Genomic DNA, 24,462 nt, shown 5'->3' on the forward strand with positions numbered 1-24,462 from the left:
GCCAATTGAAATTAAAGCAGTACATGTTATAAAGCCTTTCACAATGATGGTTAAGCACTAGTTTAGATATGCTGCCAGGGTTGGAAGTATTCCTAAAATAGGTATCTAGTGTTCTTTTATGGGTGTATATATGTCTGCATACATATGTATATATGTATTTGCAATGCATATTTCTCAGCTTTTGGCTGAAATCATGTTTTATGTACTGTCCCTATTAAAATAAAGTATTTAGTACATTCGGTATTAATAGAGCCTTGGAATCTCTAAGATCCCAGTGACTAAAACATACTTTAAAAACTATTGCCTTTACCCTAGGCCAGTGTTAGCAACGTGATGTTGTTGATTAGGGCTATTCATCCAATACAGTGCCATTGCATTTTACAAAGTCATTGGCTTAGAACTTCAGCTGTAGATTTACATGTTGTCACACTGGCACACTGTGTTTGCTTGTCTTGCAGTTCCCCCCCGAGAGATGGAGTGGCTGATCTTCTCCCTACTGCTGCTGGCTGTGTCTGCTTCGGGGCAGCTGTGCCCCAAGCGTTGCATGTGCCAGAACCTGTCGCCATCTCTAGCCATCCTCTGTGCCAAGACTGGCCTGCTTTTTGTGCCAACAGTCATCGACCGGCGTACAGTGGAGCTGCGTCTCACAGAGAACTTTATCACCGCAGTAAGGAGGAGGGATTTCGCAAACATGACCAGTCTCTTGCACCTGACGCTGTCCCGCAATACCATCAGCCAGATTTTGCCTTATGCTTTTGCCGATCTTAAGCGGCTGCGTGCACTGCACCTGGACAGTAACCGCATAAGCGTCATCACGGACGACCACTTCCGTGGACTCACCAACCTACGGCACCTTATCCTTGCCAGCAATCAACTGCACAACATCTCGCCACATGCATTCGATGACTTCTTGGGGACTCTTGAGGACCTGGATCTTTCGTACAATAACCTGGTGGATATCCCATGGGACACTATAGGACGCCTCACCAATGTAAACACTCTCAACATGGACCATAACCTCATAGAGCATGTCCCTCTAGGAGTCTTTTCGAACCTACACAAACTAGCACGTCTGGATATGACATCCAACAAGCTAAAGAAAATACCCCCTGACCCATTGTTCCTTAGGATACCAGTTTATGCCAAGTCAAAAGGGTCACCCCTTTCCTCCCTCGTCCTAAGTTTTGGAGGAAACCCACTACATTGTAACTGTGAACTACTCTGGCTAAGAAGGGTAACGCGAGAGGATGACCTGGAAACGTGCGCGTCACCTCCCGACCTTATGGCAAAGTACTTCTGGACAATTCCAGAAGAGGAGTTCATCTGTGATCCCCCTGTGATTACAAGGAAATCTCCCAAAACCTTTGTCATGGAAGGTCAACCCACCAGCCTGAAATGCAAGGCCAATGGTGACCCAGACCCAGACGTTCACTGGATCTCCCCAGAGGGCCGTCTAATCGCCAACACCTCCCGTACTTTAAGCTTTAGCAACGGGAGCTTGGAGATCAACATCACTTCCTTGAAGGATACGGGAGTCTTTACCTGCATTGCGTCAAATGCTGCGGGGGAATCTACAGGCACGGTGGAATTGGTGGTCAGCCCGCTGCCACACTTAGCTAACAGCACTAACCGGATCCGAGAACCTGATCCAGGTCCATCCGATATTCTAACCTCTGCTAAGTCGACTTCATCAGTCAGCAATGAGACCAGGTCTCAGGAAAGGAAGGTGCTACTTGCTGAGCTTACGGCAAATTCTGCACTCATCAGGTGGCCTTCGCAACAACATTTCCCTGGAATCAGGATGTATCAGATTCAGTACAACAGCTCGGCAGATGACACCTTGGTCTACAGGTAAGGTGTCTCATTATTTTGTGAAATCTAATTACAGTTATAAAAGGCTAAATGCTTGTGTTAACATAGCAATGTTAGTGTGGTGCAATTGGGCATCTAATAACATATCTAGTCTTCTCCTATATAAGTGTATTACAATGATATGATGTTCATGTGTTGTTAAGTATCTCAATTGATTTCATTACTGGGACTCGCTTTAAATATTGTTGCTGTTTATTTACTGTATCATTTAATTTAATAATCAATGGCCTTCATCTCCACGGACCTGCCTTATGCTTCATTTTTCAGTGTGACAAAAGGTGCAACTTTATCTGTTTTGCACTGCAGGATGTCTTTGTCACGATAAAAGAGAAAATCTTTGCTTCATCTGTCAGAAGTTGCACTGTTTATGGGCCATGTATTCCCAGAGCACTTTCTAAAGCTGTGGGATATCCAAAATTCAAAGTGTTTGTGCACAATGTTCTTTGAGCCTCCGAAATCCCATTCATGAAAGAAGACAGACATATCAGAGAAGATGACTCTATGGTCAGACTAACAGATGATTCTTTTTGACGTGAAAGAGAAAACTAAATACGTGCTGGGAGAGGTGGGCACAAACCAGGCTAATTTGTCTTTTTTTTCTAATGTTTAGAATCCACACCAATTGTGATATCTTCTCATTCACAGCTGTTCTGTATGTTTAATTAGTCTGGGTGCTGGGGAAGACCGTGAATTAGCATCCATCTCACAACCTTGGGCAATATGCTACAGTGAAACGAATGGCCATAAAAGCTAAACACATTTCCTGGAAGAAAAGAAAAACTGAATGGATGAAAGATAGGCTACTTTGGCTTTATGAATCATTGATACTGGTAGCTGTATTGTTGGGTCAGGGATACAAGAACATTCCGTACATGCTGGATTTGAAGAAAAAGGCACGGGGCACTAATGAAAATTATACATTAATCCAAATTAATTATACCAATGACATTCCCTACATTGCTATCTCTATGCAGATAATATAAAGATGGCTTAAAATTATTCAAGGGCCCTAAAATATTAAACTACACCCAAAGTGAAAATGCTGTCATTATTTATTGGCCCTCCTTCCAAACCTATATTATTTTCTTTCTTCCCTGTAGCACAAAAGGAGTCCAGAGGGGACGATTTTAGAAAAGGGAATAACAAATTATAATTTTGATTCATATAAAGCTATCATATAACTTCACACTGCATGCGTAAGTAGAGCATAAGCAGCACATATATATATTTTTTAGCTGAACTATTCGTTTAAGAGTGGATTACTATGAAATTCTGAGAAACTGGGTCATCCCAAGGAGAAGTCCAGCTTGCCAAACCTCATGTGCATTAAAACCGAGCAATTGATTCTAAAAAAGGCATCCAGTCACTTTTGCTTAAGCTTTCTCTTTTCTTTTTTGACCTTTTAACCAAATCTCCACAATGCTCCTCCTTCTGATCGAATAAGCGTGTCGATAGGTTTGTCTAGGCCACATTGTACCATATATTTCTCTATTAAAGTCAGAGTCATGATACGGGTAAATAAATACAAAAACTGTTAAAAATCCATAAAGATGCTGGATTTGGACAGGCACTTGTGCTCTTTTATCAGTGATGATACTGGCCAGACTTCCCTCTGACAGCATGCCACAGGAAGTACATGTACCACTGACAGCTAAGAGTAACATCTTGAACAGCCTCTCCGAAAGAACAGACGAATAGAGACATATCAAAATAGGTTTCTGCTTTCTTTTCACACTAGAGAACAGCTGGAGGGGACAAGAACACTCTGAACCAGCACATGTTACTTTATGCATTTTTTTTATCCCATAAATGAAAGGCTGCCTGTTGTAAGGCTGGTGTTTGGTTGGGCTCTTTGTTTTCAAGTGTCACGTGATGCCCATGTTTCCCTTGTGTTCATGCCATTTGCTTTTGTTTTCATTTGTGTAACATTGAGCTTTCTGTAATGGTTCCACTAAAGCGGCGTCAATTTTCTGAGCCCAAATGCATGATTAAAAAAAAAGTGTACAAACAAAGCAACAACTTGAAATTAAACATAACTTAAACTTGACTAAAGCATGGTGTTGACATGAAACTCACAGGAGTTGACTCCATCAAAAGAGGATAAAGCTTGACAAAAACGCATGGCAAAATCAGGGCTATAAATACACAGACTACTAATGAGCAATTGAGGAACACCTGAATGTAATGAAACTAATGAGAATATAATACAAATAATAAGAAAAAAACACATGGCATGAACAAAAGGGAAATATGGGGATCACATGTCACATGAAAACAAAGAGCCCAACCAAACACCAGCCTTACACCAAAAAGACTGCAGGTATGCGAGTATGAATATGTATGTTATGAATAGGCAAACATAGAGGTAACAACACTTTAGTAATTTGTTAAATGCATGTGTTTGCCAAGGTTGTGCATCATTCAGAAATGAATTGATGACCTTGAAGTTTTAATTATATTTCTGAATTTGAAATGAATATGAATTGAAAGTAAAATAGAGAGTAAATGAAAAGGCAACGTTTATCAAGGCAAACTTTGAATTTTACAATCACAAAGCCAAGTTTAAAAAGTCTTGGGGACAGATGGCTTTAGTGTGAAGTGGCTGCAGTAGAAAAAACTTTATTCATCCAGGCCAGTAGATGTCAGAATAACATCCAAGAACATCGGAACGAAGTAGAGGCAAAATGTGAACAAAAACGTAAACATGCGGTGTATCTGAAATTGCATGCTGTCTGAGTAGGTATTTGAATCTGAATTTACTGACTGTTAAGTAAAAGTATGTTCTATATAGTATGAATAAGAATAGCTACAGGGTTCCTTCACATTTTCCATTTCAAAATTATTGACAAAAGACTTGCTAGACTCAAATTGCTTCACTGCCATTCATAAATCCTCTCACGTGGCCTCATGGGATAGTAAAGTTTCATCGGAAGTAGGACATTCGGGTATTTTTTGCTCACTTTTTTCCGGAAATATTTGGACATATTACTTTTTTGGTGTACTTCGAATACTATATAGTAGAAAAGTATTTTATTTTGTAAGCAGTGAAAAAATGCACATTTAGGTAGGCTCTTATCTAAGTAATCCAAATCACATTCAATGCTATCATTTGGTTGAAAGTATCATGGTGCTAGTATAGTCATAAGCTAATGTGTACAGGAGAGTTAACAAAAATGTGCCTTAATTGTCGTTGAAAATCGTTGAAAGTGGCTTTGCTTATAGAGGTGTCTGATGGGAAGAAAGCACACATCTATCAGCGATCACAAATTAAGTTCAGTTGCAATTTGTCATTGTTTCAAAAGAATGCTCTGAGCAGCAGCACACTGTAAAATCCGATTAGTTCCGCTTACTCAAAAAAAGCATGCAAACCGATTGCACTTAAAAAACTAAGTACAGTGGAATCGGTATTGCGTGTTGTATTAACAAATCCTTGTTTAGTATGGTAAACTTACGCTTGAGTTTAAGTTACTAAAATAAATGTGTGCGATGTACTCCTGACTTAGTATAGTCTACTCAGAATTACTATTTCAAACAACTAAGTAATGCCATGTGAACTTTACTTAAAGCGATTCTGATTTACTTGTTAAAACCATGCAAACCGAAGTAACTGTTACTTCTGTAAATGAAGTACTTCAAACATTAATTTTACAGTAATCAATTGACATTGTTATTCTGAAGATATTCTCAATCACCAAATGCTCACCTATATGTTAACTCTGTTCTGCGAACTCACTATACACTTGTCACAAATGTACCAGAGAATAAGTATAAAGTATCATAAAATAGAAATATTTAACACACAACCACATTATAGTTGAAAAACAGGTTTATTCTTTGAACATTAACCATTGGTATTTAATTTCCAATGTTAAAATCAAAGTCTTAAAACCTTTTGAATCTGATAAAGTATACATTACCTTGACATTTTTAATTTTATTCTGATTGTATTTTATCATATTTGTCCAGATAAACCTTGTTATTTCAATCAATCAAATTTTGGCACAGGATTTCACAATTTTGAGTTCTTGACTTGGCTGATAAGTTAACTTTTTTTAACCGGATTATATGTATTAATATGAATTTTTGAGAAATATACTTGTTTTTATGAGTGTATCCAGTACAGAGATGTGTACTGGGAAAACAGTCAAATCTGTACTTTAGACAGCTGATAGAGATACTAATTGGTTTCGAAGAGATTAAAATGTTAGTCATTACTATAAGTGATCAGTACCACTTGAAGACAAAATTCAGACTAAAATCATCAATGTCAAGGTATTAGCGCCAACCCCAGAATATGTCTTCTTACAGAACTAGAATGCGCACACACGCTTATTACACTGCCATAAAATATAAAAATAAAAACATTCTTCAAAGTACAGAGTGAAAGCAACACCCAGGGGTGTGAACAACGGAACGGACAGCGGAATGTTTGCCTATCTGCACATATACAACGGTACCAAAATTGTTTTTCAATAATCTCCCAGTAATATACAGTACACAACATTGTCATTTGTGGAAAAACATCCACTGTGTCAAGTTTGTTCTGTCCCAGGCCAAGCATCACTCGTTGAATGTGTTTTTCATAGCTTTAGGGTAGTCCAAGTGTAGCGCATAGCCCAAACAAGAGGCAAAGTGCTTGAGGTAGGTTCTGGAGAATGTCCATTACAATACCTCCTTCAAGAATGATGGCAGTAGACACTGGGTCGAGATGGAGATGATTTGGAGAGAGAGGCGCATCTTCACTGATGACAGTCAGCAACCCAACAGATACCTGGGCCCAGGCCTCATTACTGTCAGAATCCTGTATACAACCAACGAAAAACAACATTACAACAAGTAAATGTTGATAGGCATTATCAATTGTCATCAAGTCATCTGTCCTGCCAACACTTCCCTCCAGCCTATTTTTATTTTAGTTTTCACTTTACACCCATCTTAAGAACATGAAGGAAATTAAGCTCTGATGTCTGTCCTAATATACAATTTATTCAGATACTGTATATCACTCTGTGTGCTGCATGCTGTGACCGTTCAAGGGATACTCCCCTTTAAAATGAAAATTCTGTCATCATATACTCACCCTCATGTTGTTTCAAACCTGTATGAATTTATTTCTTCTGCTGAACAGAAAGGACGATATTTAGAAGAATATCAGCTAACCAGACAGTTTCTGGTCTCATTGACTTCCATAGTAGGAAAAATATATACTATGGAAGTCAATGAGACCAGAAACTGTCTGTTCAGCAGAAGAAAGAAATTCATACAGGTTTGAAACAACATGAGGGTGAGTATATGATGACAGAATTTTCATTTTAAAGTGGAGTATCCCTTGAACGGTCACAGCATGCAGCCCATCTCTGTTCTGAACACACAGTGACATACAGTATGTGCTCCTTTAAGATGTGAGAACTTACAAAGGAGGTGTTGTAGAAGTTACAGGGGTCATCACCAAGAAGAACAGAGATGCTTGGAGAACAAGGGTACGCACTGCTGTCACATCTGCTTTCTACAAGTGGATAGAACAAATAAAGTTCAAAAGTTACAATACAAACATTCAAAAGTTACAATACAAACCCATTTTTAAAAGTGTATATGAAAAAGGTGAAACCATGTATGCTTAACAGTGCAGAGAACAGCACAGACTAACACGTCTGTAGTTTACTGACCCTTGAATTAATTTGCTGCACAATTTCAGCCAGTTTCTCTCCAACAAAGTCATTCTCCAAGTTTGTCGTAGCTATCCGGTTGAACTCAGCAAACACCTACAAGACAAAAAAAATTTAAGTGAGTAGACTGGCTTGAGCCAGAGTGGAAATTTTGGAAAACCTTTGGTTACCAGTCCTAAAACCTAAATACACACTTTGTCATAGGAGAAAACAAACAAAAAAGCATAGCAATATCAATACGTACTTGTCTCTGTAAATAGGGCTGGCCAGCGCTCCAGGGTTTTCACTGGAAGTTCAGCCTCCACAATCTCCTGTCTCCGCAGTGGGAAGGTCTGGTCCATCTTAGATCCAATGACAGTTTCACTGAGGTTCCGTTTTTTCATTTCTTCAACCAGGAGCTTTCTTTCAGCCTCTAGTCTATCTTCATTCCTCTTTTGTCTGTAGAAAAAATACACTGCTTACAGCTCCACTGCACCTGCAAAAAAATTATTTTAAGTGGAAATTTTAGGTGCAAGCTGTAAGTCTTCGGTCATCTAATGTGCATGTGTTATATATATATATATATATCCTCCAAAATGTTGTCTACTGTTATCCTACCTCCAGTGTATTGAGACCAACACTGACAAAGCAGCTGTGAAGAGTCCTCAAGCCAGTCGCCACAAGCACTTCTGTAAAGGACAAAGAATGTCTTAGTTAAAACAAAGCTCCACTTACAGTGATGAGATTTGTAGATCATAGACACATGTGAATAATTTACAAGCATTACAGAATAATGCTTGTTTTCCAATATAAATATAAGTATATATATATATATATATATATCCTCTTATATTAATATTTAAAGATTCAGATTGAGTTTAAATAATTTAAAAAAATGAAGAGTATAAACAATCCTCACTTAAGTATAATTACAGAACAGCAACCACATTTACTTAAAAAAATAATAGTACTTATTTGAAAGAAAGTGTTGTTTTTTTACTAACTTTATTATAGTTCATTAACCCTTTGTACTAAAAGCACAAGTATGATCTCATTTGAAAGCTAACACCTGGCAGTTGATTGTAAATGTAGAATTAATTATTGTCATAATGAAAAATAATTGCTTGAAAGTTTTGTAAAGTTATTAGAAATGTATTTTTTTATTAAATATCTTCATGAAAATAAAAATGTAAGTTGGCATTGTATCAATCTAGAAATGCACTGCTGCTCAAATTTCTGTATTGTTAATACCCAACATTTGACCAATGACCAACATCCACTGTGTCAACTCGGGGAAAACACAAAATTCGCTGTAGCTACATTTAAATTGTCACTTTCAGTTAAAATAAGATTTTTTAGGTGAAACCAAGATTGCACCAAACATGTGCTCTGGCTGTTATTTTGCTAATGTTTAACAAATGTTAGCTAATGTTGAGGCAGCAGACAGAAACACAAATTCACACACAAATAAAACATAACTTGATTGAAAACTTACCTTAATATTCCACAAGCAATGAAATCGGTACATTTCCAGCAAATGCGTCAGCACAGTCCGACAGGCACCACTGTTGTCGCGAGGAAATTGAACGTTGGTGGCTTCTACTGAGCACATGCTCACACCCGAAAATGCGCACAGAATCTATTACGCATGCTCTCACAAGTGCCGCTTCTTCTTCTTTGTTTTTTCTGCACATTAGGCATTCTTTATTTCACTGCTGCCTCTCAATGGTTTAGTAACGTCATTGCATTCTTTGTTGCTACTTGCTTATTTCAAGTAAGCGTCACTCAAATGATTGAGTAACTTGTTATTTTCACGCTGCAATTGCCTTTAACTCAACAAAACCTAGTAAGAAGTATGTATTTTATATTACTGAGTAAAGTTTACTAAGTATAAGTGAGTCAGGAAAGCTATTGGATTTTACAGTGCATATGCTTGTCTTTGTCTTTAAAGCACATCTTGTGAGGGTAATACTTTCATTCTCTGAGAATGAGTGTTTTATTTTGAGGAAGAAAAGAGCACAGCTGTGTTCCCTAAATAACGATCCTTAAGAAAGCCTTGTGTAAGACTGCAGAAAATAAGCTTATCCATGTAGCGCACGGTAAAAGTGGTTAAAAGCAGCTCCTCATAAATCAGAGACTGAGCACTTTGTTATTTAACAGCCACGACGCTGGTTTTTGTTCTGTTTCCATTCCATCTTGTAATTCTGAAATCCGATAAGCACTCTTCGGATAGGATTAATTTTCCAAACAATGTTTAATTTACAATTATTATGTGATTTGATTCGGACAGGATCGAAACCCATTGAAATGTGCAATACTTACATATGTGATGTAATTACAGCATTATGTGTATAATTAAGGGAGGAATTGAATCAAATGAGCACCATACTTGACTTTTAAAGTTGTTCAGAAGAGTTTGTGATCAGACTTTCCTTATTTCCTTATTAATTACATTTTTGTACATTGGATACAAAAATAACCACCAACTGTTATTTTACCCTGTCAAAAAGGTTGAAATATATAATTAAGGTGCACCAGGTAGTGAACTTGACAAGGTCAACATATATTAAAAGTGAAGGAGTAAAGAGTTAGCCGGACATGTTCAATTCGGATGGGATTAAAGAGGATTTTCTAAAAAACACAAACTACTCAGGGAAAACCTGTCTGAATAGGGGATAATAAATACAGTGTGACAAGCAAATAGAGTGAATGACGTGCTGCAATTCACAGTTGTTGCCGAGTGACAGTATGAGTATTGTGGGTATGTTCATGTGCATTATTGGTTATTTCTGCACTGTTTAACTGTGAATCACACAGTGGTAATGTCACTGAACATGAGATGCATGGATGGATAATGGATTTGAAGAAGAAAAAAAAATCTATTAAATTAGATAAAGCAGCACTTTCACTAGTGGTGAATTGCCATTTTGAATTACCATTATCAAAACTGTGGCAAAAAAACAAACAAAACAAAAAAATCATTTAAAGTTGCACTTGAATGGAAGCAGTGCTGTGCTGTAATTCTTAAAGGGATAGCTCACTTTAAAATTGAAATTCTGTCATCATATACTCACCCTCAAGTTGCTTCAAACCTGTATGAACTTATTTCTTCTGCTGAACACAAAGGAAGATATTTTGAAGAATGTCAGTAACCAAACAGTTAACTGGTCCCATTGACTTCCATAGTATTTTTTTTTTCCTACTATGGAAGTCAAAGGGATCAGTTAACTGTTTGGTTACCGACATTCTTCAAAATATCTTCATTTGTGTTCAGCAGAAGAAAGAAAATCATACAGGTTTGAAACAACTTGAGGGTGAGTAGAATTTTCATTTTAAAGTGACCTATCCCTTTAACTAAAGCTTAAACTATTAAAATTGTTTAATGATACATATAAAGCTAAAATAATGAGGGAAATATATAAATAATAGATTTTGTTACTGACAAGACCGTATAGCTACTATTTTAAAAACAGCCGAGCTACAGTACTTTCATGTGACTGAAAAATGAATCTAAGTAAGTAGTGTTGCTACTTTTAATTGGGTAGATGGGTGTTCTGCTAATACAAATGGCAGAAAGGTTTTACTCTTAGCAATCTGCTAATTGCTTTCTTAATGGATATTAAACCAGCACCGAAAAATTCAGGGTTTTATTTTCATTGGGCCCCCAGCAGCTGCTTTTAAAGAAACACAGCAATTATCCACTTCACAGACAGACAAAAGCAAAGTCCAGAAATCTTAATTAGATCAGATCATGTGTGCTTTAAAATCAGGCAATGTAAATTGTGCCTTTGGATGAAAAGGTGGATATGCTTGTTATTGAAACACCGGGACAGATGGTTGGTGCAACCTGCCTGTCTGGCACCCACTTGTGTTCAATAGCTATGTGATTGTAACCAGCGAAAAGCTCTTTTTAGTGGTGAAAAGGACACATCTGTTTGGACTATTTTTACTCATGGTTATATGTATTTTGGTCTATAATTTTCATGAACCCATCATTACGTGTTATATAGCTCACCATTTATGGAACTTTTGGAACCGATGGAGCAAGTAGGATCCGTTTGCAACAATCTAACTTTATTAAACTGAATAAACAGAACAAAACACACTGTCATAGGAAAGCACATGAGAAGTACACAGGAGCAAATCTAACATTGAAGACACCAGACACCAAACTGACCTGAACAGAGGGTTTAAATACACAGGAGTGATCGGAACAAGTAACAGGTGCGCAAGTCAATAGAAACCATGGTAACAAGCAAGGCACACAAACTCAGGCAACCAGTAAACAGTGAAAACCAACCTAAATCCTTAACTGGATACTTCCCTACTATAGTAGGCGAAAATGTAACTAAAGAAGTATGTCCAAATTCACAGTACTCATACAGTACCCAGACGACCTACTACCTGCGATGAGATTCTGAAGTGTGCATACGATGGACACTTTACTATCCCATGAGGCCACGGGAGAGGATCACATGATAATGACATGGAGAATGAAGAACATCCAGATTACATTCACACTACGCACATTCATACTTTATAAAACACTTTTTTTAGCGATTACAAAGTAATTACTTTCCTAAGTACTTACTCTAGAGAGTATTTCAAAAGATTAATAATTCAAATGAAAATGTGCCATCTAAAAGTAGCCTATGCAGATATTTGACTGGACCCAGATGTCCTGTTTGTTAGAAATAATAAGGCATAACTGCACCACCTGCCATGATTACATAAATAGTGATGCACCTGTAAAAAACATGCACCTGGTATATGAATGTTTAAATATAGTGCCATGATATAGCAATATTATATCGAGCAGACTACAGCTATATGTTGTTTTGAGTGCTGGTCTTTAGCATGGGGTCTTCCTACCAGGCTTCTAACCAGCCATAGGATTCTTTGCAACCAAACGCAAACAAACAAAGCCCACATACCGGTAATGACGGGATGCCGGCTGTGATGGAAAGAGTATACGGAGAAGGAAAGTATATGTCGTGGTCATGTTTCCCTGGGTGAACTTAAGAGTAGCCGTGCCCAATTAGTCCTGATTAGCAGATGGTTAATGTGTGAACTGGGAGGCAGAAGGGCTAATGTTTCATTCATCAGGAATGACTGATGAGCTGATTAAAAAGACTCCCAGCAAGGGCATCACTGGACTGCAGGAGAGAGCGTGAAGTCTGTGTTATCTGCACCATTCCTTCCATTGCTGATGCCAAACTCTGCAAGTGTGATACCACTGCCTCATCGTGATGAAAGGCCATTATCTGGGTAGATTAAAGGCCGTAATCTAGATTACTGGTGGTGTACAAATCCCCATCCAAATACTATATTTGTGCATACAATATTAGCAACTTGTCAGTGATCTATTAATGCAATTTTGCTATTGTCAATCTTGCTGATAGAGTGTTGCTCACTATACAAATTCAAAGTGTGCATTAACATGTTCTTGCCTTTATTCATTGGACAGTAGTCACATGTTTAACTATTAAATCTGATGTTTATGAAGTGTTTGCAGATCTGGAGAGAGAGATTTCTGGAAGGTTTATTTAACATTCACTTATACATTTTGTGAAAGTTTCATGAAAGGCCTATTGTCGCTAAATATATTAAAGCTCATCAACCAAGTAGAATGTGATATTTTCACAATCATTTGTTAGTAAAATTCTTACAATAAATGCATGTAAATTTTCATAAAGATCATGTCATTGGACATCTATCGTTACATTTCGGTTCTCGAGTGTATAAGATCATTTCTGAACTTTTTTCAGAAAATCAAAGTTAGTTGGTAAGTTCGATTCATTTCTGTGAATCATTTCAGTTCAAATTGTGTCTTTTGATTTTGTTGTTGTTGTTGTAGTTGAACAATTAAAACTTTTATTCAGCAAGGATGCATGTAATTGGTCAAAAGACAATAAAATGTTGTTCATTTGAACTTTCCATTCATCGAAGAATCCTGAAAAATAGTATCATGTTTTCCATAAAGATATTAATTAGCCCATTAGCACATTGATAATATTCAGAAATGTGTCCTGAGCAGCAAATCAGAATATTAGAATTATTTCTGAAGGATCATGTGACACTGAAGACTTATGTATGAGTAATAATGCAAATAATTCAGCTTTGAATCACAGGAATACATTTCAATTTATAATATATGAAATTATTATAAATTGGAATAATATTTCAGAATATTACTGCAATTTTTTTTGTTGATAAAATAAATGCAGCCTTGGTGAGCATAAGAGACTGGTTTCAAAAACATATTTTCGACCAATATTTTTGAGCAGTATTGTGCGTTTGTGAAAAACAGTGCAGAACACATACAATTATTTTTTTCTATTACTTTTTTTTTCTATTTATAAAACAAGATTTGTACAGTTTATTTTCCACCCAGCCCTAGTGCAGTGCATACCTTATATACCACCTAAAGGTGCAGACTGTCAAAATGTTGAGTTTGCATTTCGATCAACCAATCCTCCTCTTTTCTTCCTCCCTCCCAGGAATTCCATCATTCCTGCAGTGTCCCAGATCAATTTTTAATTATGGACGTCACTACGACTCCCCTCCCTCTATACCGGAGCAAGACGACACGCTTTAATTAAAATGAGGTGCCATAGCCCTGCAGATAAAACATCTCTCCGACTCTCCCTGCCCTAGATAGTGATTTTAATGACAGCCGACAACAGGTAGCCTTAAAAAAAAAGATGCTAATCTAGCGAAACAAAATAACTCGGAATCATTGTTATGAAAGAGAAGGATTCTTTCTGCCTCAGACCATGTTTTCTTCTTGAATACAAAGTGGTTTAATAATTTAAAAATGAAATTGTAGAACAGAACACATTCTAACCTAACATAATGGCAAAAGGAATAATAATAATAATGACTGTTTTCAAAGCATAACGTTCAATTATATCTGCAGAATGCTAACAATTATTTAAAACTAACTGTTAGTTTTAATATTTGGTGCCTGATTACAATACTAAAGCACTTGGCTGTTATTATTCAATTTCTTAATCATGAAAATATGTTAATGTCTTCAAAATTACATCACAAAGCACATTTAATTAGTACTACTAAAACATTCCCCTTTCTTTGTGTTTTTGAAAGTGTTTTAGAGAGAATTACACATACTAAGTAGAAGAAGGTATTTTAACATTGAAACGCTTTACCTTTCAGTTGTACAGTTAAACATTTCTGCACCTCGTCTTCATGGATCGCATTTATTTACCATTTCTGGAGAATCAGCCACCTATTAAAGATTGATTTTGAAAAATCTTTTGCTTCATTTTTCATGTCTTTTCCATCCCGGATCCCGCCGTCGTTCTAAACGAAGCATAAAATTAATTTTCCTTGTGGGGGTGTAATTAGCATGCATTAGTAAGCTGCGACACTGGGGATTTTTTTTATCTACTGTAGATATTGGGTGTTCTGTGTTATAGAAGAATGTATTTTAACTCTAATGTTCTGTTTGCCTTTTTTGCCTTTTCCTAATCTAATCATAAAGTAAATTTCAATTAAATTTTCCTGAAACATTATACATTACTTGGGTTCATGGTCTCAGGATATAATTTTCCATTTGGTATTGACTTCTATTTGCTTCATTGCATTTTTCTAATATGGGTTCTTGCAGGGGTCACTCTCACCCCACAAACCATGTTGCTGGATTGGATAGCAGTCTCTAGAGCTGCTTGATTCATCAAAATAAAATAAAAATCGTGACGGCATAGTGCGATTATTATATTTTAAGGGCTGTGATTAATTAAATAAATGTATGCGCTGCGTGTTTCAGTGTGAACCGCAGCACTGTGTTTATTTACACGTCAGCAACTCATGATCTGCTGTTCTCAGTGTCTCAGAGCGGCTCTGTTCGCATGAAATGCTCCACATCTTCTCATCTCTGCAACTGCTCTGAGTTTGAGTTGCTTATAACATGCTTTTTGGGAGCACAACATTTTCCCCAAACTTGAAATGAGACTAAATTATTTTATTTATTTATTTTAGTCTTCAGCTCATTGTTCTTATCTGATTAGTATTCTTATAACATTGAACATATTGTAAATACATTTTGTATATTGTATACAAAGTTGTATGTCATAAATGTGTCATCTCTGTATGTTTTGCAAAAAAAATTAATAATAATTAATAAAATGAAAGTGGATGACAGCTATAAGCAGTAAGCACCAAGCACCATAGACATGTATAGAAAGGCTAGATGGCTCAAGGCGGAGTCAGCTGTGTCGTCACTTGGCGGCCATCTTAGGTCAGGAGACTGCGCTGCTGCTCCCTGCTGCTGTGGACGGAAGGTGAGTGACATACGCCAACTAAAATGCTCGTAACTTGCTGAATTCTTGACGGATTTACAAACGGTTTGGTTTATTACAAATCTTATTAACGTGGCTATGATTTGTGCTGATGCCGATGTTTAAATTGTAGCTTCACGTTTTGAGAAACGCTTAACATTGCAGCGTAGCTGTGTGTTTCATGGCATCCCTGACGTTTATGACACACCAAGCCGTTTGAAAATCGGTTGAAAATTGAGCAAAATATAGTTATTTCAGCACTACATGCACAATAGACTTTAATGTTATAACTGGACGAGCGGTCCTGTCCTAAGATGGCCGCCGTGTGATGTCGTCGGGTCCCATTGGCTCTCAGCGCCGGTAAGCCATCTAGCCTTTCTATACATGTCTATGCCAAGCACGTCCCAGCCGGGTCCGTCACTTATTGAGTTCCCCGGAAACATTTCCATTGTGTTCTGTTCTATTTGCAGCGCTTTTCTGTATTTGTCTGTATTGTGAACTTTTGCTGCGCGTTTCTGTATTTGGTTGTGTTGTGAACTTTTGCAGCGTGTTTCTGTATTTGGTTGTGTTGAGAGTATTTGGAGCACACATGTGTTGTGAAACTGATGAAGATGTTTTCTTAATTTGCAGGTGTTTTTCTATTTGCATGTGTTTTCTTCAGTTGCAGTGCATTGAGCTCTCTCGGCCACCGTACTAATTGCTTATAAACCAGCTGTTGTCAACAAAACAGAAGCTTAAAGTGCCGCACACAGTTTGGACCATCTTGTTTGCCGTGGGAGGGTAAATAAAGAACTGGTTCTTTGAATAAGTACAGCATTTTCTTTACCCAAGAAACATTATGTAAATAAAGGCTAATGTTTTATGCATTTGAGGAGTGGAGAAGAGTGTCTACTCTTAGTCTAGCATTTGTCAATGCATTCTGTCTTAAATAGTTTTCAATAGCATGATATTTTGGCCATGGCAGAAACATTTGAGCGCTACAGAAAACTTTATAACCTGTAAGTTGATGAAAATGTAATGTGATGCATTCTAATGACAGACAAAACACATATGTCTGAAAACGTCAGGAATTCGCTGGTCAAAAACCTCATAACTCAATATGATATTGATTTTGGTCAAATGTTTATAATGACACATGAAAGTCTCTGGCCATATATAAATCCACAATATCATTGACAACGTGGTGTTTAATTATTTGAAACAATACAGTTATAATGTATATTAGTCATATTGATTTAGTTTTGATTAGTGTTGTCAAAAAGTACCGATTTCTGTACCATTTCGGTACTGGAATTTAAAAAATGTGATGATACCAGCATTTCCCTATAGCTTTTTGAGCGCTGTTGAACGGATTATTCTTAACCAATCGCTTACACAGACATACACAGGAGCGTTTGAAAGCAGGCATCTATCAGTGGATGTGTCTATTATTGGATATATTAGTAATCCGCTGATTTACGCTTGCTTTCAAACGCTCCTGTGTGTATCTGTGTAAGCGTTCGGTGAAGACAACATGTTTTTGAAACGTTGATCATTGTAGCCAATCACAGACATGTATGTTGAGCTCGTCAACACATTGGCCAATCAGAGGTGTTTAAGAATCCGTTCAACAGCGCTCAAAATGCTAGAGGGAAATTTAGTACTTTTAGTACATTTAGACGAAGTCTGTACTTTTGAAAACACTAATTGAGATACAATCATAAACTATTTAGTCAAATTATGCAGCCCTACTAACAAACCTACAGCTTTTTTTTTTTTAAGTTTAAATCCTATTCACAGAAAAAAAAGCAATTTGATTTTTCCCCCAAATAGTGTGGCCCTTGTGGCCCTAGCAAATACCTTTCTCAAAGAGCTTGTCTAAAATTGAGGGATACAGCTTCAGTAATATCTGTCTGGGCTTTGACCCAGAGGAACATCTTAAAAGATTCTGAAGGGAAAATAACAGTTTAGTTTCAAAACAACCATGGGGTCTGTGACCTCAAACAAAAACCGTAAAGTGAATTTTAGGGTGAAACAAATTTGATTGAGCGGTCCGTTTCAGAATTTGCCATGAATAAACAAGGTTGCGTTTCAAGGGTCTCAATACCAAATCTTTCAAAATCATAGTGCAGTTCAGCGATCAAAAGAACGCTATGTGGGACGAAATGCATCCGTTGTAATGAAAGTACACCCCCTCCCTTAAGCAAGACAGCAAAGCCCTTTAGCTAGCATGTGTGACTGAGGTTTCACTTTAATGCAATAAAGGAATTTCTGAGCCAGACCATCTCCTCCTAGAGCTACTTAAAGTCCCTGTGCTTACAGTGAAACCAGGCAGATTTGAAGAAGTGACTAGCACCACCATATTTTTCCCCGTTTATCAAATCAATCGATCCTCAGAAGGAAAGAGGAGAGATTTATGAGGCCACGCTCTTCTGTTGAACCAGCTTTTTCCTCTTTGCTCTCTCTCTCTTTCTCTCTCTCGGACCATTTTTCTTTTCTTTTTTTTCTCAGCATTTTGTTTATTGTGCAACTTTGGCCAGCAAATCTTTTTTTTTTGGTTGTGGCAGAAGAAAAGCCAGTCAACGTTCTGAAGAAAAAAAAGAGAGAGAGAGAGGTTTCCTTTGAGGACATTCATATAAAAATGTTCAAGGTGCCTGGGAATCTTCTTTCGGACTGGAACTGATGGATTATCCGGGCAGTTTGCGAATGAGCCTAGTTTGTTGAGTGTTTGATCTTGACCTGGATCCAGTAGGCCATTTATTTTCACTATGCTGTGTAAAATTATAGCTATTGCTTTGGCAGATGTGACTATAAAACGATGAAGCATCCTGCACTGCCCACCTGAGGCCTACGCAAGGTCTGCGAGTTGAAAAGCCATATTGTGAGACTTAACGAGTTGATTGTTGGACAGCAGCTTTGCTACAAAAGCCCTATCTATCCATACCACTGGCATTGAAAGCTGTTTAGCCGGCCCGGTTATTGTGAAACACAATCCAATCCTCTTCTCCTCCAGCCTGTCAGGCAGTTACCGCAAACAGTTTCCTCCCCTGGCTGAGCGCGAGATAGCATTCAGAAGTACAGCGAGGAGTCAGCAGGACTGTTTAAGCATGTACCGATTTAATTGCGGGAATGCATCTTTCCCAGCGTGGCCAGATCGCCCACGGCATTTACACGGAAAGATGAGACTGCGGTTTGACTCCCTATGTTCTCGTAGCTTTCTGCTTCTTTGCCTCTGGTATATTTTCCAATTTTGGCCGGCTCAAATGTCCATGGCTGATAGAAAAAAAAATGGAGACTCATTAGAATCCAGTACTGAGATGTGAATATGAAGTAAATATGAACTCCTAATATTTAATTAAGACGGTTATGTGGGATTTAAATATGTTTTGGGAAATAAGAAGAAACCTCAGTTGGAAGCCTAGCCCTCTGGCGAGGTTTAGTTTGCATTGTGTTGGGATAATGTCCGAATGAAGTTACATTTGAGGATATTAGATTTATAACATTTACATCAATAACAGGATATATATATGTTCGGAGCCCGGCCCAAAGGGACACGGTGGTGGGAAAAAAAATGTGATGGTGGAAAAATAATAAGTCAACAGGGGCTTTTCATAGTTCCTAGAATGCGTTCATGTGTTTAACGTGTTCGCACCGCAGGAACTAGGAACGATTTTAGTTCTAGGAACTCCTTTTGGAGGAACTAATTTAGCTCCTAGTTCAGAGTAGGGTCTAAACCAGCACTATAGGAACTACCAGTGACTTTAGTGTACGCTGATTGGCTGAACGCACGGGTAACACCAGCACCCGCCATTAAAAAAAAAGAAAAAGCAGTGTAAACATACAGATTATAGCCTGTATATTTACTCCAGAAACTATACGAACATGTAAAACAATGATAGATGGGCCTCTCAACCTTTACGCTAAAGAGAAAATACAACGCAACTTTGAGGGGACCAATCCAAACATGATTATGTATTTCTGCTCAGCTGGCGACACTGGACATCAACCACACTGCATACGCTAATACCTTTTCATATACTGTCTACTTTCTATGTACATCAGTTCTATCTAATAACGTATTAGGACTGTTAGACAGATCGTAAACTAATGAACACTGAAAATGCGATCACTGTAAACTCAAAATAAAGGTCAGTCACACCTTAAAAAATAAAAGTCACAACAACATGCGCGGCTTACGTAACTTTAGAGTTCCTACTGGCGGTGTGAATGCAACCAGGAAAATTATCTTAACGGAACTATTTGTTCTCGGGGAACCACCCTGGTGGCTAGTTCCTAGAACTACCCAGTGCGAAAGCTCCTATTGCTTTTGTGTTCCCCCCCAAATATCTTTGCGTTCACTCGCAAAACCTTTTGAGCTCTTTGTGATCGAGTTTCTTGGCGGAACGCAAGCGGTTTTGCGAGGGAACGCAAAACATTTGCGAGAGAACACAAAACCATCTATTTTTTCCCACCATACTGCTGTAAGTAGTGTATAGCAGTAAATATATTTATTAACATTGTATTTTTACGTGTTGATCTTTATACATCTATTCAAACTTTATACATTTTTTTAACCTTTATACATTTCATATATTATTTAATGAATATATAATAATTTTATATAATATGTTTACCTGGACCTACCCATCTGAGCACTACCTTCCCTGCACGTGCCCCAGCTTAAAGGACAAGTTCGGTATTTTACACTTAAAGTCCTGTTTTCAGATCGTTTCTGATTAAATAGAACGGTTAAGATTGAAATTTGGACACATACTGCTGGCTGGAGAATTTTCGGTTTCGGTCTCCACAGTGGCATAGGTGCACTGGAACAATCCTTCCTAAACTTTCGTTTACAAAGACGTGAAACTCACCGAGTGGTCAGGGGTGTTCACTGATATGCTCACACAAAAATCGCTGCAAAAGATGCTTTCCAACTGGTTTTATCGTAGTTTTTACGATAGGGGTACTACCACAGAAACCGAAAGTTCTTGGGCCAGCAGCATGTGTCCAAATTTCAATCGTAACCGTTCTATTTCATCAGAAACAATCTTAAAACAGGGCTTTAAGTGTAAAATGCCGAACTTGTCCTTTAACGAGAACACCAGATCCCCTATTTATTTTGGACACTTTTACTCCCATAAACACTTTATTCCCCTTTTTGGACATTTTATGTTTATTTTTATGTTAATAAACTCCTCTCCGAGGCTTGACGCCGCACTTGCACAACACCAGAATGATTTGCTGCTTACTGATTGTAGACAGATGGTATTAGAGAGGTTCTCATTCTCAGAGTATTTTACGGAACAAAAATGTGTAAATGCCTGTGCCAGGATGCATCTCACACTTTATCTGATCACTTGCATAAGCAGATAGAAAATTAAACAGACAATTAAACAGACTCAAACACAAATGTGGCAGCTTAGTTTCAAAATCCGCCAGACTAATATAGCAGAATCTCTCATTTTCTTGACCCACTCTTTGATGACATCTTGGGTCTGTCGACTCCCATTTCGCCATGCTTTATTAGGCCCAGCTCACTTTACACCACATTAGCTCAGAGACAGCTCTAACTCAGACTAGCGCGGGCCGACCAGAAGACCGTGGGCCATGTGAGGATAGAATTGGCATTTCTCAGAGGAAAGCACTGGCATGTCACCGCCTCTTTCCTGGCAGGCACGCCTAAATGCAATTTCAACCGCATTCTCGTGTCAATATAGAGATATTCTCTCTGACTGGATGTAATCATACTCCAATCAGACATCTCCTTGAGCACGAGTTACCGTTATACCTTCATTTGCGGTGATTATTCGACTCCAGGGCGACTGTCAGACTGATGTCACACAAGCCACTGTTTACCTGCAGGAAACAAGCAGTCTCCGTCTTTCCTAATTAGTTGATGTTATTCAGATGACTGAAAAGGAAGAACGATTTGAACACTTCTATTCACTGTGGTCTGTGATGAGCAAGTGCGATGGTTTGCCGAAAATAGAACCGTGTGTTGCATTAAATGCAAATAAAGCTGTCGTTGAGTTTTTATGTTTAAATGGTAGGCCTACTGGCAAATAAGCATTTAGGGAAAGAAAGTGCACTTATTCGTGTTTTAAAATCTTCAGTAAGTTACTGTACTGAGTTAATCTTTGGTAGCACCACTTATAATTGGCTATGACATAACATGTCCTTTAATTTAAGTCTAAGCTCCTAAATGTTGGCACCCTACAATTCTTCATAATTATGATGCTCTGATGGAAACATTTAAAAGTTGGCCATGAAGCAGATTGACTGTATTTTATAGTATATTTAATTTATATTTTTAATGCTTAGTTGTGGCATGCATAACCTTCAAGTGTTCCTGTAGCTTTATGTTTTCATACACTACATGAAATACTATATTATATTGTGTGGGGCAAATATTAAGTGTGAAAGACAACAATTAATTAACTCTTTTTTTATTGCCATTTGTTTATTTATTTGTTATAGTACTTAAACCATATTGTAAATTTGCAATAAAGTATCATCTAGAAAATATTGACTTTTTTATTATGTTGACATCTGATATTAACATTGTCTAGGGCATTAATTTCTTCATAAAAATTCTTACTGATAAATCTATGGCTGTCGAAAATGAATAGTGTGTATTGTATATTGGAAAAAGCAGTCTCAAACAGATTAACATTTAAATATAGAATACAATGCATGGTTTCTAACCCGTCTATAGAGACCAGAATGAAATTATCATTATAAATGATAATGTATTATCAAACATGAACTACTGTGTACCTTTAAGTGCACATGTGACAGCTCTAAAAATACATTTTGTAACATATTTTAATATCCTCAGATCTCAGTTTGAAAATGATGTAGACTAAGCGTGGGAAAAAAAATTGTGTGGGATGAAATCCATGTATAAATGCATGTTATCTACAATACATGCAACCTATAAAACCTCTAATTCAAGAACGTCCAATTATCCATATTTAATTGGAAGGTAGATTTCAGACATTACAGAATCTCAATAACAACTTGCAGTCTCAAGGACATTCGTGTGTTGGCTGGTATTTATGCATGGATCTGCAGCACACACATGCTCCAGACATTTCACAGTTCACTGTACGGTCATTCAGCTTTCTGATAAAACCAACACAAGCCATTCATTTATACTCAGTAATGGGAGAGTGAAGTAGCGGTGTCCTTTTACAAGCAAAGTTGTGTCCGAGCAAAGTGGAAATGTATTGCATTAATTATTAACAAGGCTTTATATTTCCACCAACAATCACTTTTTCTCAGAGTAAATGTTTGCAGGCTTTTGGATGCACCCTTATGGAAAAGAAGTACATTTTAGCATACTTTTATTACACTTTTACAGAAATAATATACTTTAAACAAATATATACTTAAAGTCACCATGAAATCAAAATGGACAGTTTTTGACAATTTACTGACAATTGTTTGAAATTAAATGAAAATATAGTATAGTTTAAAAATGTTTTATTAAATACAATTAAATACAATGTTCTGTCATGAAACTTTAGATAGCGCAGGCTAATAGGTCCTTAACTCAATCTACTTGCAATCACATCATTCTCTATAGGGCACCGCTGATTGGTCCCTGCTGTATCAGTAGCCAATGAACTTGCTGCTCAACTTTCAAATGATAGCATTTGCTGTAGCTGTTTTCAGCGTGCTTTCAGAAACCCCTCCACCTTCCCCAGCTCCACCTGTATACAGTAGATCTGCCACGGGTATAATTCATGAATGCTATTGTACAGCAGCAGCATGTCTTGCTCACAGCAGCGTGTTGTGTATTTATTGGCAGTAGTGAATCTGTACTTGCTCTGCAGAAGCAATAACCAACAGCGTGGAAGATCTATTCCTCCAAAACCAAATATATCAACATTTACATATACATTACCATGCCAAACCACTTAAGTAGGACATAAGTACATATATTTGTAAATTCATTTATTTCTGTTGTCTTTGAAATATGGTTAAAGTGTACTGCTGAATGCACTGACAATAATTTATAGTAAACTAAAATACACTTTAATGTCATTTCTATTAAAACTTGTATGCCATATATTTAAATATCAGTAATTACGTGTTGCAATATTGCATTTGCAATTTAGTAAAACAAACTTTAACACAACAAAAGATTATATAAAAAATAAAAAAAATGATATCAAGGTAAAACGTCTCTGGTTACGTATGTAACCTTAGTTCCCTGAGAGGGAACGAAACGCTGCGTTTACGCTGTGGGAACACTTCCAAGTGTCTCGTCATGAAGCAAATGTATAATCAGTCCAATAAATGAGCGGGACGTCAGGTGACGTCATAGACCAGGAAACTATAAATCACCCCTGAACGCAGAGCGTGACAGCTTCTGAAAAGCCTGAAGCAAGTCGATCAGGGCATGCAGGAAGTATGGCAGGCGAACGCAGCGTTTCGTTCCCTCTCAGGGAACTAAGGTTACATACGTAACCAGAGACGTTCCCTATCAAGGGAACTCCCGCTGCGTTTACGCTGTGGGAACCCCAATACCCACTACGCCATAATGACAAGTGCCCGTTCTGTGTGAAGACCTTGCGCACACTAGAAGCAAGCAACCTCGCCCCAGGAGTGGAAGGCTGTCCGGCCGCTTCATAAGCAAGTGAGATAGCCTCAACTACTTG

General features: G+C 37.6%; 1 protein-coding gene and 1 long non-coding RNA gene across 3 annotated transcripts in view; one reads left to right on the forward strand and one right to left on the reverse strand.

Annotated features, from left to right (window-relative positions):
* Positions 1 to 464: 464 nt before the first annotated feature.
* The window catches only part of LOC306997766 (leucine-rich repeat and fibronectin type III domain-containing protein 1-like protein), a 57,108-nt gene continuing 33,110 nt past the window's right edge, over positions 465 to 24,462 (forward strand). The window contains exon 1 of the mRNA XM_079611235.1: positions 465 to 1,851. Coding sequence (XP_079467361.1) covers positions 473 to 1,851 — 1,379 coding nt within the window. The 5' untranslated portion in view covers positions 465 to 472. The remainder of the gene's footprint in view (positions 1,852 to 24,462) is intronic.
* LOC306997767 lies at positions 5,673 to 9,420 on the reverse strand. Of its 2 annotated transcripts, none has more exons than XR_013797445.1 (6): positions 9,013 to 9,420; positions 8,136 to 8,206; positions 7,783 to 8,013; positions 7,539 to 7,634; positions 7,287 to 7,378; positions 5,673 to 6,673 (listed from the first exon to the last, which is right to left on the reverse strand). It is a non-coding gene; the product is annotated as an uncharacterized lncRNA (long non-coding RNA). The 2 variants fall into 2 exon arrangements; XR_013797446.1 differs by having other exon boundaries at positions 5,676 to 6,673; positions 7,783 to 7,976.

The sequence above is a fragment of the Phoxinus phoxinus genome, assembly GCF_949152265.1.
Source record: "Phoxinus phoxinus genome assembly, chromosome: 4".
Classification (NCBI taxonomy): Eukaryota; Metazoa; Chordata; class Actinopteri; order Cypriniformes; family Leuciscidae; genus Phoxinus; species Phoxinus phoxinus.